Source organism: Ovis aries, chromosome 7 (assembly GCF_016772045.2).
Source record: "Ovis aries strain OAR_USU_Benz2616 breed Rambouillet chromosome 7, ARS-UI_Ramb_v3.0, whole genome shotgun sequence".
Lineage (NCBI taxonomy): Eukaryota > Metazoa > Chordata > Mammalia > Artiodactyla > Bovidae > Ovis > Ovis aries.
In genome coordinates this window covers 66781570-66800487 of record NC_056060.1, presented here as the reverse complement: position 1 = coordinate 66800487, position 18918 = coordinate 66781570, and the positions used below count along the sequence as shown (strand labels likewise).

The 18918-nt window shown below is 38.3% G+C and overlaps 1 protein-coding gene and 1 long non-coding RNA gene across 5 annotated transcripts in view; one reads left to right on the top strand and one right to left on the bottom strand.

Moving 5' to 3' along the window:
* Positions 1 to 18918, top strand: part of LOC132660055 (uncharacterized) — a 49088-nt gene that overhangs the window by 25755 nt on the left and 4415 nt on the right. The window lies entirely within an intron of this gene.
* PELI2 (pellino E3 ubiquitin protein ligase family member 2) overlaps positions 4851 to 18918 on the bottom strand; it is a 189726-nt gene continuing 175658 nt past the window's right edge. For all 3 annotated transcript variants that reach the window (XM_027971888.2, XM_042252565.1, XM_042252564.1), the window contains one exon: positions 4851 to 9561. In XM_027971888.2, the coding sequence (XP_027827689.2) occupies positions 8995 to 9561 (567 nt within the window). In that variant the 3' untranslated portion in view covers positions 4851 to 8994. The remainder of the gene's footprint in view (positions 9562 to 18918) is intronic.

Below are 18918 nucleotides of genomic sequence, written 5' to 3'. Positions count from 1 at the left end.
AATGGGTGTTCAGGGGACCACAACAGTTTGAACATGGCTTTCTCAGGCTTACAACTTTGGCAGCCATAACCACTGTGGTCTTATTTTGCCAGTCTTGGGCACATTTTGTGTCTCTGGGAAGGAGAACTTTCTTCTGGAGCTGTTTACCGAGAAACCCACTACAGAACATATAAGTCATCATGTTTCCCTCTGTCCCCAAAACCTATTTCCTAATTGACATTAAAAAGTTCTTGTAATCAAATAACTAAGAGTAAGACTGAAATTGAAGTCACAATTAAAATTTATCTAAGTTTAGAAAAGATAAGCCTCTAAATATTAAGTGTTTTTCTCTGGGTGGTGGGATTATGAAGTTCATACTTAGTAGGGTTTTTTTTTTGTTTGTTTGTTTGCTTGTTTTTACAGTGGACTCTGTTGGCTTTTATTTTGGTTATAAAAGTTTTTGCTTTGAAAGAAAGTCAATTTTGAGGTCTCAGAATAGCATTCTATTCTTTAAAACAGCATTCTATTCATTCAGAAATAGTGTTCTATTTTTTCATCCTGAGAGCAAAAACAGACAGTCCTTAAGAATATGATGCTCTCTTATAATCTTTTAAGTAGGCTTATGTGTATATTCTCTTTAGCTAATGACCAGTGGAAGCAAGATAGAAAGAAATGATCTATGTTGTAAGACTTTGGAAAACATCTCAAGATAGGCAAAAATTTGAGGATCTTGAATATTTTTATCTCAATGACTAAGAAAGTATGTGGTACTATATTTTAATTTTATTGACATATAGTTGACTTATAGTGTGTTAATTACTGCTGTACGGCAAAACGGTTGTTACACACACACATACAGAGTAGGACCTTGTTGTTTATCCATTCTATATATAATGGTGTCCATCTGCTAATCACAAACTCCCAATCCATCCCTCCCCCTTGGCGACCATAAGTCTGTTCTCTATGTCTGTGAGTCTGTTTTTGTTTCATAGATAAGTTCATCTGTGTCATATTTTAGATTCCCATATGAGTAATATCATATGATATTTGTCTTTCTGACTTACCTCACTTAGTATGATAATATCTAGGTTCATCCTTGTTGCTACAAATGGCATTATTTCATTTTTTTTATGGCCAAGTGGCATTCCATTGTGTGTATATATACGCATATATATAGCATATCTTCTTTATCCATTCATCTGTTGATGAACATTTAGTTTGCTTTCATGTCTTGGCTGTTGTGGTTATTGTGCTTCTAGGGACATTGGGGTGCATGTATCTTTTTGAATTAGAGTTTGGTCTGGATATATATCCAGGAGTGGGATTATTGGATTATATGGCAACTCTATAAGAAACCTCTATACTGTTTTCCATAGTGGCTGCACCAATGTACACTCCTACCAGTAGTGCAGGAGGGTTCCCTTTCCTCCACAGCCTCCCCAGCACTTATTTGTACATTTTAAAATTATGGTTATTTTGACTGATGTGAGGTGGTATCTCAATGACTTCCATTTCTCTAATAATTAGTAATTCTGAACAGATGCCTTTTGGACATCTGCATGTCTTTGGAGAAATGTCTATTTAGGTCTTCTGCCCATTTTTTGATTGTTTTTTTTTGTTGTTGTTGTTGTTGAGTTGTAGGAGCTATTTGTATATTTTGAAAATGAACTCCTTGTCATTGCATTATTTACAAATGTTTTCTCCCAGTCTTCAGGTTGTCTTTACCTTTTATTTGTGGTTTCCTTTGCTACATGGCTACTATAGTCAATTCTAGGAATCACATTTTTCTAACATCTCTGAATTCAGTATTTATCTTTTAAAAATTAGCTTTGACATATAATTCACATATCATAAGTCATCCCTTAAAAGTATAAAATTCAGTTGCTTTTTGTATATTCAGAGTTGTGCAACTGTGGTCACTACTGTTACCACACACAAGTTCGTGTGCCTGATGCACAGTGAGCCAAACAAACCAAAACATCAGAATCCAGAGCAGAGACAGTTCTGCTGCAGGACCATGCAAGGACAGGGTGGCTCATGATAAAAGAAAACTAAACTCCTGAGTTCTCTGGTGGTTTCTGGGGACAAGATTTTACAGGCATAATTTCAGGTGAGTGCTGCAGGGTGTGATTAGTTGGTAGAGAGGTAACAAGGTGGTGCTCCAGGAATCTTGGCTCAGCCATAAGTTACCATCCTCTATCCAGGTGGGGGATAGAGGACAGTTCCCTTAGTCCCCAGCTAAGTAGTGGGGGCCTTAGTTCCTGCAGAAGAACTCAAAGATATGTTGTTGTGTCTATTCCTTGAGAAGGAACCAGGACCCTGCCATGTTACTGCACTACTGATTCTTGACTGCTCTTTGTTTCTGCATCCCCTCCCTTTTCTGATTAGCAACAGTTCGAATTCACCCTTTGGAACTCAGGGCAGGCTGAACAAAGCCTCTTTCCTACAAACTATTAACTGGGACATGAAAAGAAAGGATCTATACCCCGGATAGCCCACAGGGTCCTGGCTTGGTTTCACAATTCTCTTTGGTACACACTAGGAATGAAAATAGGGCTTCCCTGATACCTCAGTTGGGAAAGAATCCTCCTGCAATACAGGAGACCCCAGTTCGATTCCTGGGTTGGGAAGATCCGCTGGAGAAGGGATAGGCTACCCACTCCAGTATTCTTGGGCTTCCCTTGTGGTTCAGCTGGTAAAGAATCCACCTGCAACGCAGGAAACTTGGGTTTGATCCCTGGGTTGGGAAGATCCCCTGGAGAAGGGAAAAGCTACCCACTCCAGTATTCTGGCCTGGAGTATTCCATGGACTATATAGGGGGATTCCATGGGGGTCACCAAGAGCTGGACACGACTGAGTCACTTTCACTTTTCTGGAGTGAAAATGCTGGGTCACAGGGTAACTGTCTATTTTACATTTTGAGGAGCTATATACTATTAGCTCCAAAGTGGCTGCTGTGTGAGTGCTTAAGTCGCTCATTCATGTTCAACTCTTTGCAAAACCATGGACTATAGCCCGCCAGACTCCTTTGTTCATGGGATTCTCTAGGCCAGAATACTGGAGTGGGTAGCCATTCCCTTCCCCAGGAGATCTTTCCAACCCAGGGATCGAACCCTAGTCTCCTGCATTGCAGGCGGATTCTTTACCATCTGAGCCATCAGGTACCATTTTATAATTCTACCAACAGTGCATGAAAATTCCAATTTTTCAACACATTCTGAACACTTGTTACTGTCTTTCTGATTTTAGCTATTACCAAATCCAAGCTTGGTCTGTTTGCCGCATGACAGGCAAATAATCAGGAGATGAGGTATTGAGGCAATGAACAGAAAGAACAATGACTTTATTTGAAAAGCTGGGCATCTGAGAAGATGACAGACAAGTGTTTCTAGTCTTATCCGGGTCTGGATGCTAGTATCTTTTGTAGAACAGAGAGAGGGACAAGGTGAGGAAGTAAAAAATGCCATAAGCCTTGCAGAATATCTCCTGGATTAGCCAGCAGCGAGGAGGGGCTGGGATAACTTTTCTGCAACCTTTCACAAGTGGGCAGGGTCAGAATGTCTCCCGGTGAGCTGAACAAAGCATTTTAGTTAAACTTTCAGGCTGAGAGGCAGGTCATTATGTATGCTTACGGCTTATAGACAGCATCCTTTCAGTGGTTATAGTAACAAAAACAATGGAGAGCAAAGGTTAAAGTAAAGCGGATCTAACAAGGAGTCAGATTCTGTTCTTCCCTTGCTACTCTCACAGTGGGTTTGAAGTGGTATTTTTCTGGTTTTTCACTTGCGTTTCTCTGATACCTAATGTTCTTGGTAATCTGTACATGCTTATTGGTCATTTGTGTATCTTTTTTGGAAAAATACCTATTCAGATCTTTTGACCATTTTTAAACTGGGCCATCTGTCCTTTTCTTGATGAGTTATGAGATCTCCAAGTATTCTGGATACTATTTCCTTATTAGATATGATTTCCAAATATTTTCTTCCATTGTATGGGTTGTCTTTTTACTTTTGACAAAGTATAAAGGACAGTGTCCTTTGAAACACAAAATAGTTTTGAAGTCCAATTTATTTTCTTTTGTTGCTTGGGTTTTGATGTTTAAGAACTCATTGACTAAGGTCACAAAGGTTTACTCTTCTACAGTTTTTCCTCTGTCCATTTTGAGTTAATTTTTGTATACTGTGTGAGGAAGGGGTCCAACTTCATTCTTTTGCATGTGAATATCTAGTTATCCCAGCTCCATCTGTTAAATACTTTTCTTTCCCCACTGAATTGTTCTCGTAATCTCCCAACTGTAACTGGCTATGTTTTTCTATAACACATGGCATTTTAGATTTACTAAAGTGTTAGAATACTTAATCCTGAAATAAATGCCTATATAAATGTGTATTTTGGGGAGGGGATGAAAAATCTATTTCCTTCAACAATACGAAGACTCCTTAAATATCAATGTGGTGAGGAAAAAAAACTGTCATAAAGACCTTTTGTTATGAAAAGACATACTAGTTTCTTGGAGGCTTACACATAATGCTATGCTGTTAAAAAGTAAATGAAGATTATCAAAAAGGTACCAATGTGACTCTAGTGGCCATGCAGAAAATCCATTAATTCTACAAGCCAAGTTAAATTCTCCTGAAAGTTAGATTTGACTGTGAGGTAATACCACAAATATAAACACCAATGGAATTTTTCAAATAATAAAATTGAGATTTTCAGAATCTAGATTTAAATAGGTATTGTGCAGAATATAAAACAATGATCAGCTCAACTGTTTGGGATCAACCTGAAAGTCTGAAAAATGCAGAAGTCAAGTCTACTTTTCTATTTACTTCCTACTGAACGGTCTGATGAAGACAATGACTCACAAAGATACCGAGATCCATTTAATAGTTTTTGAAGATTTTTTCCTGTAAAATGGCTTGTATTTCCACAGATACAATAGTGAAGAAATAAACTTTTCAATTTGACATGAAATATAAAAGAACAGTTTTACAAATATATCCATAAAATTTAACTGCTCATAACACTATACATGGTAAATATGACCACCCTCTTAGCTTCTAGACTATTTAATACAGAGAAACAATCTGTCATCTCAGCTAAAAAGAAACAACTTCCCTTTCATTGAGCTTTTGTTTGTTTAGAAACAGTTAAGTAGAACTGGAAAAATATTTGCTTTTCCCTATCTTCCTCTAGGGATTCTGCATAAGGGTGAAAACTTGAGAGGATATTAGTTCTACTAAAAAGAAATACTGAACCTTCTGTTTTACTGCTTCAATAATGCTTACATTCTTTTAAAAAGGTTCTGGAGTTGTCTTACTGGTCTTTGACTGGGTCATAAAGAAATGATAAAAGAGCCATGCTCTCCTTCTAGCACTCAAGGAGGAACTTCATACCCTCTGCCCATGAAGGCTAAACCGTGGGGATGTAAGAGCTACAGCCAAAGGAACAGAGCTGGATCCGGCTTAAAATCAAGATTCTGTCGTTTGTCTATCAGAAATTCCACTGTTACAAGGCAGGACTGCATGAAGCTGACAAGCGTTTTTTAGCCAGCATTAACAAAGTTGTGATCACATATCCTTTCAATCCAAAGAACAGAATGGATTTAAAAAGGAACATTGATCAAAATCATAGAACTGCAAGTAACAACTCTGTAACCTATGTTACACTTAAATTAAGAAGGAGAAAACATGCTCCTTTTTAAATTCTCAAAAAGTGCCCAAATAACAATACTGAGCTCCCAAACAGCAGGGGTAGAAAAAAAATTTTTTTTTTAATGTAAGCAAAAACAAAGCACTGAAGCTTTATGAAGAAAAGAGTTCTCCTCAACTTTGCTAATATAGTAGATGTAATAATTTAAAAATAATTTCCCTACTGATCCTGGAAATAAAATCTACTACAATCATGTGTATGCCAGTTCCTGGCATATTTCTGCATCCAGATTCATTAGTCTCCTTAATGGAGCCCATCATTTTTCCAATGGCTTTCTCCTTTCTTTAAACCCTAACCCTGAAATTCTATAACCAGTTATGTCACGTGGCTTCCCTGAGGCACAAAGGTACCAAACTCTATAATTAACTATCGAGGAATGATAAATATGCTATTTATATTAAAAGATTTTCATTCTTTTGGGCTACAGTTAGAAACAAAAAACACAGAAAGCATAATACTTATTCTGCCATGTGAACTGTAGCCCTTCTTGCAAAAAGCGAAACCAAATAAGGAAAATGTAGAGTTGCAGCATGCATGACCTGGCAGCACCAATTAGTGATAATAAAAAAAAAATTCCAGGCTAGAAAAATATTCAGGGTTGTATCCCATTAACTCTGAACTCTTTTTTCTTTTTCTTCTTCTTTTTTGGTAATACACTGGCATAAACAATTGGGGGGTGGAAAACTATGGGAATACATCACTGGGGTTTTTCTGGAAATGTAGTCACAAAAGGCATTTTGGTCAGGCTGAGATCAAGATAACTGGTCTGCAATTTCCTATGTATACACCTGGGAAGTGGGATTTGTCCTTGAATGTGATGTCAAGCAAGACATAATAACAGGCATGACCTCTGAGAAGTTACCTTTTCTGAACTATATGACTCGACTCTGAGTTAGAGTTCTTTATTCTCACAAATGAAATTGCTCTCAAATATAGGGGGTAGGGGGAGTCTCATTAATCAACATTAGAAGATCTTACTGGAAGTGGCCAAGATGAGCCTGGCTTCCTTCTACAGAGGTGCGACCTGGATGTGGTTCCCCAGGCAGGGGAAAGGGAATCTCACTTGGAAGTCAGAAGAAAAAATGTGGCACTAATAGGGTGGGTCACTGTTACCCCTTCCAAGAGCTTGGAATTTCTTACCCAAGCTTACTAAAAGTCAAAGCTTTCAAGTTGGAACATAACTATGGCTGCATGTAGAAGTACTACACTTTAACTACTACAGTCCTTGAAACAGAAAATTATATCCGATGGTAACTTTTTGGAAAAAAAAAAAGTTTTTGATAGTCTTGCATCTAGAAAGGCTAGATATTACCTATTTATCTTACAAGATGCTTTTCAGGGTATCAAGACTCCTCAAATCACCTTCTTCATATGGCAAGAAAAGGGACTGTGTGCTCCCTGCATCATTTTGTGGAGCCTAAAGCGGCACAGACTGCACTTGTAAAAGCTAACCATGGGAGACTCTGGGTATGTCAAAAGGCATTCGATATTCTGGGCAATTTCATTTTTTTCTTTCATTCTCTGTCTGCAGGTTGAGCAAGCTATACAGAATACAGGAAGCTATCAATAAGAGGACTGTTGTTGAATTTTCACAGCACTTAAAAATTACCAAAACAAAACCACCTCATCAAATAATCATCTCCACTAAGAAGTAAAGCTATTTGAAAACTTAGAGGCTGAACTTTTTATATATTAAATCAACTTAAGCAGCAGCAATCAAGATGAATAGATCTTATCATGTTAAGGAAAAGGGCTTTCAAAATGGGTTAGAACAAATGAAAATAGGCAAAATATTTGCTAGCAGGCAAACCATGGAAAAATCCAATTAGAACAGGAATACAGTATATTAGAATCATATAAATTATATATCTTTCCAAAGGTTAAAAAATTGCGGCACGAATCTGCAATGGTCAATTTAAGATGTTAATTTAAACATAGTTGCTCCATGTGGCAGGAATCTTTCATCCCAGCCAGCTCTGGCAGGGGCATGTCCTGAAGGATCTTTGCTTCATGGGAATGGTGATACACTGGTACGGAGCACAGAGAACGAACATCCAAGAATTATTATTCAAAAATGAAATGAAACTAACAGAGAGGGCTGGTGGAGCTCATATGAAATTCTGATTTAATTATTCCTCAGTAAACACTCATTTGCTCTCTTGAAATCAGGAATTTCAAATGCTCTCTGCAGATGTACCACTTGGTGTTGTGTATCTAATGATTACATTTAAATTTAGTTTGATTTGCAAACATTTTCAAAACTTACAGGGCTCTGTAAGCTGCAGTGGAAGGCGACAGATGGCAGAAGGGGAGCGAACAAAACTGACTGCATCGTTGTAATACGTTGCTTTTAAGTTCACAGAATTTTGGCTTTCTTAAGAAAAACTTAGGAAACCCCAACAAGTGGTTTTAAAGAGTAAAACCTTATTTCTAATCACTCTTCAATTATTCAGTAAGCAAATGAACTTGGTATTATATAACCTGGGCCATGTTTCCTGCTGCAGTAATCACCCTCATTTAATGAATGTTTAATAAGAGTTGTTACATTTTAATCAACCAAATAGTTCTACCCATGCAAGATGAGTGTCAGGGACACAGACCACGGCAGATCAAAAATAACAAAAGGCAGACCAAAAAGTTATAGAAAATTCTTTGTTTGAAATGCTAAGGGATTTGATGGATGTGTGTATAAAGTAATTAAATTCCACTGAAGTTAAAAAAAAAAATAATAATAATAATGACAACATATTCCCTCCCCTCAAAAGAAAAATTTAAAAAGCCCCAGATTTCAAAACAACCACCTGTACTTAAGGTCTCCTGTCCCCAACATCATCTTACAGAGCCACCCGTTTGGCATCTAGTCAGATTCTAATCTGTATTAAGTATTTCCAGACATGGCATGACTAAAATCTACACCACGCAGCACCGAAGGTTGCAATTAAGAGCCAACAACTTTTGAATACATTTCTTCTGGAGTTTTAAAACAGGATTTACATTCCTGTCCCAGTTTACCAAAGAAACCCCAAGGTTGAAATGAAAGCATGGCATTTTAAATCCAATTGTTACAAAGGTATTACGGTTTAATCAAGCACACTTCAATGATGATGCCGCTGTTGTGAGCATGCAACACATCACTGTTACGGTCAATGCCTGGCATGTTTCATCACCGTGCCCCTCTTTCTTCCCAGCTTCAGGACCCCCCTCCCCCTAATAAACGGCATTATAAAAAGGTAAAATCTAGAGTTAGTGGCAAAATCTTCACAGTAACTTGTTAATAAAGTCGTTGATGGCTCTTGAGGGCATCAATCAACTGGACCTTGGAAAATCAATTTGATGCAGTTCTGTTCCCCAAGCAGCTGTGTGGCACAGAAAGGGCAGGCGGCATGAAAGGCGTGAGTTCCGTGAGGCAGCGGGATCTGAGACCAATATTTCGCAGACTTCTCTGAGCACACGTGTCCACAAGGGGTGAAAGCGTGAGTGGGCGGTCCCGCGTCTACGTAAAAGCCTGCCTCGCAGCCGAGCCAGAGCGGCACGTAGGGGCCCACTGTCCTGCACATGGGACACTCCCTCTCGTTGGCCTCCGTGTCGCTGCGATGGCCCCAGTTGTGATAGCCGTGCACGTGGCCGCAGCTGAGATACGCCCAGGGCTGCTTTTCCTCCACCACCTCTTTTCTGTTGATGCTGGGGAAGGCTAAGGTGTTGAGCCCCACTGGACACTGCGGCCGGGCCGCATTGATCTCCTGCCGCAGGGCTTCGATGTGCTTCTGGGTTGGGGTGTGAAAGAGGCCATCTGCCGTCCTCCAGAGCAGGGTGGCCCCGCACAGGTCGATGAGGGAGCCATCCTGCAGGACGTTGGTCTCAGTTTCCACCTACAAGTTTGACAGACATGTCTTTTTAAAGCAAAAATTGGCAGATCTCGCTAGTGTTCTTTCCTCTTAAAGATCAGCTATGAAATAAAAACGGGGCAGTTATCCCACGGCCTCCTTGAAAACTAGGGGGGTAACTAGCCCCTCTGAGTCTCCCTTTCCTCATCTGAACACTGGATATAAATCATATATGTGATACACATAAAGGCCTGGGGTTGAATACACTTACTTTCACACGTTCAATTAATGGAGTGGTTTATTTTTCTTTTTCGAAAAAAATTATTTTAATTGGAGGATAATTACTGTGGTTGTAATTGTAGTGGTTATTTTAACAAACTTCACAAATCTCCTTAGATTTTTATTTTTCCTCCTCAACAGCACAACACCTCCTTGGTCTCATAAGGCATAGGAGATGTCCAACCAGTTCATCTGGTGAAGACTTATGCTGATTTCGACCATAGTCAATTCAGAAGACCCTTGGTGGGCCTTGCAATAAATACTGCACTGCTGCCAGTGGTTCCTGGTGACCTTTAGCTTCACGCGATCTATCATTTTTCCTGCATTTCTAAGGTTTGAAGCAGAGACATTTACTGTGAGCTTGAGAACATCATTTAAAAGATTGGCAGTGCTACACACCAAGTGCTCACAAGACTGATTAACAGTTAGACATGGGCCACAGAAACCTCATCCCTGCCTCCGTGTGCCACTTGTGCTCTATGGATACACTCAGGTGAACTGCCCTCTGGCACGTGCATGAGTCCCCTCTGCCTAGAATTCTGCGTCCGGCTAGTCTACCTCAGGGCCTGGCAAACTCCCACTCAACATTCAAGGCTTACTTGGATGGCACTTTGCCTAGGAGTTGTCCTTTAATAATGAAAGCAGTCCTTCTCTAATAAAGTATCAAATACTAGTAGTTAGGAAAAGGTAAAATCCCAACAAAATGATAGATCTTAATATTTTACAGGAAAAACACAGAGACAGGTTTTCAGTAGCCTTTAACTTGCTGAATCTCTCTTCTCACTCCACTGCCCCCCTGAACACCTCCTGATCTCCTCTCTCCTTGCTAGATGTCAGGAGTCTCCCTTCTCTCTTGACAACAAATAATTCTCAGGGGAGGTTTAATCTCTGCATCAAACTGGGTAAGAAGAACACTGCTGTGGTAATAAATTGGAGTTTGGGTCACATTTTTTTCCCCCCTTATGATTATTTTTTATTCATTGCTTTGTGTTTTTATCAGTGATACATACATATATATCTATTCTTTTTAAAATTATTTTAAATTGAAGGATAATTGATTTACAGTTTGTATTGGTTTCTGCCAAACATCAACATTAATCAGCCATAGGTATATCTATGTCCCCTCCCTCTTGAGCATCCCTCCCAAAATTCTTTTCCCATTTAGGTTATTACAGAATATTGAGCAGAGTTCCCTGTGCTATACAGTAGGTCCTTCTTGGTTCAGTTCAGTTCAGTCGCTCAGTCGTGTCCGACTCTTTGTGACCCCATGAATCGCAGCATGCCGGGCCTCCCTGTCCATCACCTTGTTGGTTAATCTATTTTAAATATAGTAGTGTGTTTATGTTAATCCCAAATTCCCAATTTGTCCCTCTCCCTAACTTTCCCATTTGGTAACCACAGGCTTGTTTTCCACTTCTGTGAGTTTGTTTTGTAAGTAAGGGCATTTGTATCACTTTTTAAAAGATTCCTCATGTAATAGAATATCATGATATTTGTCTTTCTGTTCTTTCTTACTTCAGTTAGTACAATAATCTCCAGGTCTATACATCTTGCAATGAAATGAGGTTATTTCATTCTTTTTAAGAACTAAGTAATATTTCATGACACTGCTGACAAATCAGCTGTTTCTGCAGAGGTTCAAGGGAAAGGCCTTTTGAGAAGTTTGCAAGTTTCTTTTGTATATCTACAAAAGCTTTATTCACTCTGTTAACTTTTTCATCATTCACAATGTTTATCTTCTTATGATTAGTGGCAACTGGTTTTGCTTTATTTTTAACCTTAAAGCTTTTTTGGCTGGCTATGTGGAATACATTCCTAGACTTCTGCCCTATTAGTTTGTTCTTGGCCATGGTCTCTCACCAGACCTCCAATACCCTTGTGCAGTTGGCTCAAGTTCCAGGTGACACCATCTCAAACCACAGCTTCTTTATCCATTCATCTGTTGACATTTAGATTGTTTCCATGTCTTGGCTATTGTAAACAGTGCTGCAGTGAACACTGGGGTATATGTATCCTTCCAAATCATGAATTTCTCTAGATGTATGCCCAGAAGTAGAATTGTTGAATCACATGGTAACTCTTTTAGATTTTCACCTGGAGAATCCCATGGATGGAAGAGCCTGGCGGGCTACAGTTCATGGTCGCAAAGAGTCAGACATGACTAAGGGACTAACACTTTCATTTTTACATTATCAACATTGTAGGAGAGTTCCTTCCCTTTTCTCTACATCCTCTCTAGCATGTACTGTTTGTAGATTTTTTGATGGCCATTCTGACTGGTCTCAGGTGACATCTCATTTTGGTTTTGATTTTCATTTCTCTAATAATTAGCGATGGTAAATATCTTTTCCTGTGCCTTCTTTGGAGAAATGTCTGTTTTTTATTTTTTATTTTTTTGATATTGAGTTGCATGAGCCGTTTGTAAATTTTGAAGATTAATTCCTTGTGGGGTGCATCATTTACAAATATTTTCTCCCATTCTATGGATTGTGTCTTCATTTGTTTATGGTTTTCTTTGCTGGGTAAAAGCTTTTGAGTTTAGTTAGATACCATTTATTTATTTTTGTTTTTATTTTCATTATTCTAGAAGACAGGGCCAAAAAAAATATTGCTATGATTTTTGTCCATGTTCTGCCTATGTTTTCCTGCAAGGGTTTTGTACTTTTAGGTCTTTAACCCATTTCGAATTTGTGTATGGTATTAAAGAATGTTCTAATTTCATTATTTTACATGTAACTGTTCAATTCTCCCAAAACAATTTATAAAAGAGAATGTTTTTCCTCCATCATATAGTTTTGTCTCCTTTGATATAGATTAATTGACCATAGGTGCCTAAGATTTTTTCTGGACCTTCTATCTTGTTTCATTGATGTCTATTTCTGTTTTTGCACGAGTACCATACTGTTCTGACAACTGTACTTTTGCAGTATAGTCTGAAGATGGGGAAACTGATTCCTCCAGCTCTTCTCAAGACTGCTTTGACTATTTAGGGTCTTTTGTGTTTCCATAAAGATTTCTAGTTCTATGGCAAATGCCATAGGTAATTTGACAGAGATTGCATTAAATCTGTAGATTGCCTTGGCTAGTATGGCCATTTTCATAATATTGATTCTTTTAATCCAAGAACATGATATATTTTTCCATCTGTCTGCATCATCTTTGTTTTCTTTCATCAGTGTCTTATGGTTTTCAGAATATAGGTTTTTGCTTCCTTAGGTAGATTTATTCTTAGGTATTTTATTCTTTTTGATGTGATGATAAATGGAATTGTTTTTTTCAATTTCTATTTCTAATCTTTTGTTGTTAGTGTATAGAAATGCAACAGCTTTCTATGCATCAATTTTGTATCCTACAACTATACAAATTCACTGATGAGCTCTAGTAGTTTTCTGGTAGCATCTTAGGATGCTAAGGATTTGCTATGTACAGAATCATGTCCTCTTCAAACAGTGACAGTTTTACTTTTTTTACAGTTTGGATTCCATTTATTTATTTATTCTTTGATTGCTGTGGCTAGGATTTCCAAAATTATGCTGAATAGAAGTAGTGAGAGTGGACCTCCTTGTCTTATTCCTGATCTTAGAGGAAATACTTTCAGCTTTTCATTGTTGAGTGTGATGTTAGCTGTGGGTTTGTCATATATCACCTTTATGACGTTGAGATATGTTCCTTCTGTGGTCACTCTGAAGCATTTTTATCCAAAATGGATGTTGACTATTATGAAAAGCTTTTTCTGCATCTTTTGAGATGATTATATGATTTATATTCTTCAGTTTGTTGATGTGGTATATCACACTGACTGATTTGCTGATATTGAAAAATTCTTGCATCCCTGATATAAATCCCACTTGATCATACTGTATGCTCCTTTTACTGTATTGTTGGAGTAGGTTTGCTACTGTTTTATTCAGGATTTTTGCCTCTGTATTGATTATATTTGCCTGTGGTTTTCTTTTTGCATGTATGATATCTATCTGGTTTTGGAATCAGGGTAATAGTGGCCTCAGAGGATGAATTCAGAAGTGTTCCTTCCTCTGCAATTTTTTGGAGTAGTTTCAAAAGGTAAGTATTAATTCATCTCTAAATGTTTGGTAGAATTCACCTGTGAAGCCATCTGGTCCTGGACTTTTGCTTCTTGGAAGTTTTAAAATTACTGACTCAATTTCTGCACTGGTAATTGGTCTGTTCATTTTTTTCTATTTTTCCCTGGCTTAGTTTTGGGAGAGTGTACCTTTTAAAGAACTTGTCCATTTCTTCTAGGTTATCCATTTTGTTGGCATATAGTTGCATGCAGTAGTCTCTTATGATCCTTTGTATTTCTGTAATGTGGTTGTAATTTCTCCATTTTCATTTGTAATTTTAATAATTTGGGCCGTCTCCCCTTTTTCTCTCTCTCTTTTTTAAATTGTCTACAATTGCTTTACAATATTGTGTTAAGTTTCTGTTGTACAAGGACATGAATCACTTATATGTGATATATATATATATATCCCATCTCTCTTGGACCTTCCTCCCACTCCCTCTTATTTCACCCACCTATGTCATCACAGAGCAACAAGCTGAGCTTCCTGTGCTATACAGCAGCTTCCCACTAGCTATCTGTTCTACACACGGTAGTGTATATATGTCATTACTAATCTCTGAATTTGTCAAACCCTCCCCTTCACCCTCCTGCATCTGCATGTGTGTTCTCTACGTCTGTGCCTCTATTCCTGCCCTGCTAATGGGTTAACCTGTACCATTTTTCTAAATTCCACACATATGCATTAGTATACAATATTTGTTTTTCTGACTTCACTCTGTATGACAGGCTCTAGGTCCATCCACATCTCTACGAATGACCCAACTTTGTTCCTTTTTATGGCTGAGTAATAATCCATTGCATACATGTACCATGTCTTCTTTATCCATTCATCTGTTGATGGACATTTGGGTTGCTTCCATGTCCTGGCTGTTGTAAGCAGTGCTGCAATGAACACTAGGGTACTTGTATCTTTTTGAATTATGGTTTTCTCAGGGTGAATGCCCAGTGGTGGGATTGCTGGATCATATGACAAACTATTTTTAGTTTAAGGAACCTCCATATTGTTCTCCATAATGGCTGTATCAATTTATATTCCTACCAACACTGCAAGAGGGTTCTCTTTTCTCCAAACCCTCTCTAGCATTTATTATTTGTAGATTTTTTTTTTTTTGATGATGGCTATTCTGACCAGTGTGAGGTGATACCTCATTGTAGTTTTGATTTGCATTTCTCTAATAATTAGTGATGCTAATCACTAATTCCCATGAGCCTCCTGGCCATTTGTATGTCATCTTTGAGGAAATGTCTATCTAGGTCTTCCCATTTTTTGATTGGGTTGTTTTTGTTTTGATATTAAGCTGCATGAGCTGTTTATTTTGGAGACTAATCCTCCAAAGCAACTGTCTTTGTCAGTTGCTCCATTTCCAAATATTTTCTCCCATTCTGAGGGTTATCTTTTCATCTTGTTTATCCTTTCCTTTGCTATCCACAAGCTTTAAAGTTTAATTAGGTCCTATTTATTTTAAATTTTTATTATAGGAGGTAGGTCAAAAAAGATCTTTCTGTGATTTATATCAAAGAGTGTTTTTCCTATATTTTCCTCTGTGTGTTTTATAGTGTCTGATCTAACATTTAGGTCTTTAATTCACTTTATTTTTGAATATGATGTTAAAGAATGTTCTAATTTCATTATTTTACATGTAGCTGTCTGGTTTTCCCAGGACTAATTTATTGAAGAGATTATTTTCCATTGTATATTCTTACCTCCTTTGTCATAGATTACATGACACAAGTTTGTGAGTTTATCTTTGGGTTTCTATCTTGTACCATTGATCTATATTTCTGTTTTTGTGCCAGTATCATATTGTCTTGATTATTGTAGTTTTATAGGATAGTCTGAAGTCAGGGAGCTTGATTTTCCCAGTTCAACTTTTCTTTCTCAAGATTACTTTGGCTATTCAGGGTCTTTTGAGTTTCTATACAAACTGTAAATTTTGGAGGTTCTAATTCTGTTAAAAATGCCATTGGTAACTTAATAGGGATTGCACTGAATCTGTAGATTGCTTTGGGTGGTATAGTCATTTTCACAATATTGATTCTTTTAATCCAAGAACATGGTGTATCCCTCCATCGGTTTGTGTCATCTTTGGTTTCTTTCATCAGTGCTTTATTGTTTCTGAGTACAGTCTTTTGCCTTCTTAGGTAGGTTTATTTCTAGGTATTTTATTCTTTTTGTTGCAGTGGTTATGGCATTGTTTCCTTAAATTCTTGTTGTGATCTTTCATTGTTAAGTGTATAGGAATACAGTAAGTTTCTATGTATTAATTTTGTGCCCTGCAACTTTACCAAATTCACTGATGAGCTCAAGCAGTTTTCAGATGCATCATTAGGATTTTCTGTGTACAGTTATCATGTCATTTGCAAACAGTGGCAGTTTTACTTCTTTCCCAATTTGTATTCCTTTTATTTCTATTTCTTCTCTGATTGCTGTCGCTAGGACTTTCAAAACTATGTGGAATAACAGTGGTGAGAGTGGACGCCTTGTCTAGTTCCAGAACTGAAGAGGAAATGGTTTCATTTTTCACCATTGAGAATGATGTTTGCTGTGGGTTTGTTGTTGTTTAGCCGCTAAGTCATGTCCAACTCTTTATGACCCCATGGACTGTAGTATGCTCCACTGAATCAGTGATGCTGTCTACATCTCATCCTCTGCTGCCCTCTTTTTCTTTTGCCTTCAATCTTTCCCAGCATCAGTCTTTTCCAATGAGCCGGCTTCTCATGTCAGGTGGCCAAAATATTGGAGTTTTAGCATCAGTCCTTGCAATGAATACTCAGGGTTGATTTCCTTTAGGACTGATTGGTTTGATCTCCTTGGTTATTTAGTACTGTTTAACCTCCGTGTGTTTGTGTTTTTTACAGTTTTCTTTTTCTTGTGATTGATTTCTAATCTCATAGCATTGTGACTGGAAAAGATGCTTGATATGATTTCAATTTTCTTACATTTACCAAGGCTTGATTTGTGATCAAGGGTGGGATCTCTCTTGGAGAATGTTCCATGTTCATTCTATTACTTAAGAAAGTCTATTCTGCTTTTAGGTGGAATTTCCTATAAATATCAATCTAGTGTGGATTACTGTGTCATTTAAAGTTTTTATTTCTTTATTTTCTGTCTGGATCTGTCCATTGGTATAAATATGGTGTTGATGTCCCCTACTATTATTGTGTTACTGTTGATTTACCCTTTTATGGCTGTTAGCATTTGCTTTATGTATTGTGGTGCTTCTATATTGGGAATATAAATATTTATAATTGTTATATCTTCTTAGATCGATCCCTTGATTATTATGTAGTGATCTTCCTTGTCTCTTATAAAGTCTATTTTATCTGTTGAGTATTGCTCCAGCTTTCTTTTTCTATCTCTTCACTTTAAGTCTGCATGTGTCCTAGGTCTGAGGTGGGTTTCTTGTAGACAACATAATATATATAGAGGTCTTGTTTTTGTACCCATTCAGCCAATCTGTGTCTTTTGGTTAGATACATTTAAATCCATTTACATTCAAGGTAAATATCAATATTTTGTCTTTAATTTTTATCAATTTGATTACTGTGTATCTTGGCATGTCGCTCTGGGTTTATTCTACCTGGGACTCCTGTGCTTCCTGGACTTAGGTGACTGTTTCCTTTCCCATGATGGGGAAGTTTTCAGCTACTATCTCTTCAAATATTTTCTCAAGTCCTTTCTCTTCTCCATCTGGGACCCCTATAATGTGAATGTTGGTGCATTTAATTTTGTCCTGGAGGTCTCTTAGATTGTCTTCATTTCTTTTTATTCTTTTATTCTGTCCCACGGCAGTGATTTCTACCATTCTGTCTTCCTGCTCATTCATTTTTCTGCTTCAGTTATTCTACTGATTCCTTCTATTGTATTGTATTGTTCAACTATTGTATTGTTCTTCTGTTTTAGGCAGAAGAACAAACATTTCTTCTTTGTCAAACATTTCTTTTATCTTCTTAGTGTGTGCTTCCATTCTTTTTCTGAGATCCCTGGATCATCTTTACTATCAGTACTCTGAATTGTTTCTGGGTAGATCTCCACTTCACTTAGTTGTTCTTCTGGGGTTTTATCTGTTCCTTTGTCTGGGGTATATTCCTCCCTCTGGCATCTCATTTTGTGTAGCTTCCTGTGTTTGCAGTGTCTATTCTGAAAGATGCAAGGTTGTAGTTCTTGTTTCTGCTATCTACCCCCTGGTGAATAAGGCTGGTCTTAGAGGCTTATGCAGGCTTCCTAGTGAGAGGGAATGCTTCCTGGCCACTGCTGGGTGGAGCTGGATTTTATCCCTCTGGTGGACAGGGTCACGTCAAGGGATATGTTGAGCAGGCAGCTATGTGTTCAGGAGACTTTAAGCAGCCTGTTTCCTACTGAGGAGGGCTGTGATCCCACCCTGTTGGTTGTTTGGCATCCCAGCAATGGAGACTACAGGCTGTTGGGTGGGGCTAGGTTTTCATGAAAAAATGGTGGCCTCCAGGAGGGCTCATGCCAATGAGTACTCCTCAGAATACCACTGCCAGTGTCTTTGTCCCCACAGTGAGCCACAGCTGCTCCCTACACAGGAAATCTTTTGATACCAGCAGGTAGGTCTAGTCAGGCCCCTAAGTGGTCATTGTTCCCCATTCCCCACCCCTGCGCCCCCCCCCCCCCACCCGCCCCACTGCTCTCAGGGGCCTGACATGCACAAGACCTTGTGTATGCCCTCCAAGAATGGACATTCTGTTTCCCCCAGTCCTGTGATCAAAGCCCACTGGCGTTCAAAGCCAGATGCTCTGGGGACGCCTCCTCCTGTTGCCAGAACCCCAGGCTGGGGAGCCTAATGTGTGGCTCAGAAGTCTCACTCTTATGGGAGAACCTGTGCAATATAATTATTTTCTAGTTTGTGGGACATCTACCCAGTGGGTATTGGATTTGATTTTATTACGACTGTGCCCCTTCTACCACTACCACTCCACTGGGGCTTCTTCCCTTTTTACTGGATGTAGGATATCTTTTGTGGTAGGTTCTGGTGGGTTGTTTTTGTTGTTGATGACTGTTTAACAGTTCATTG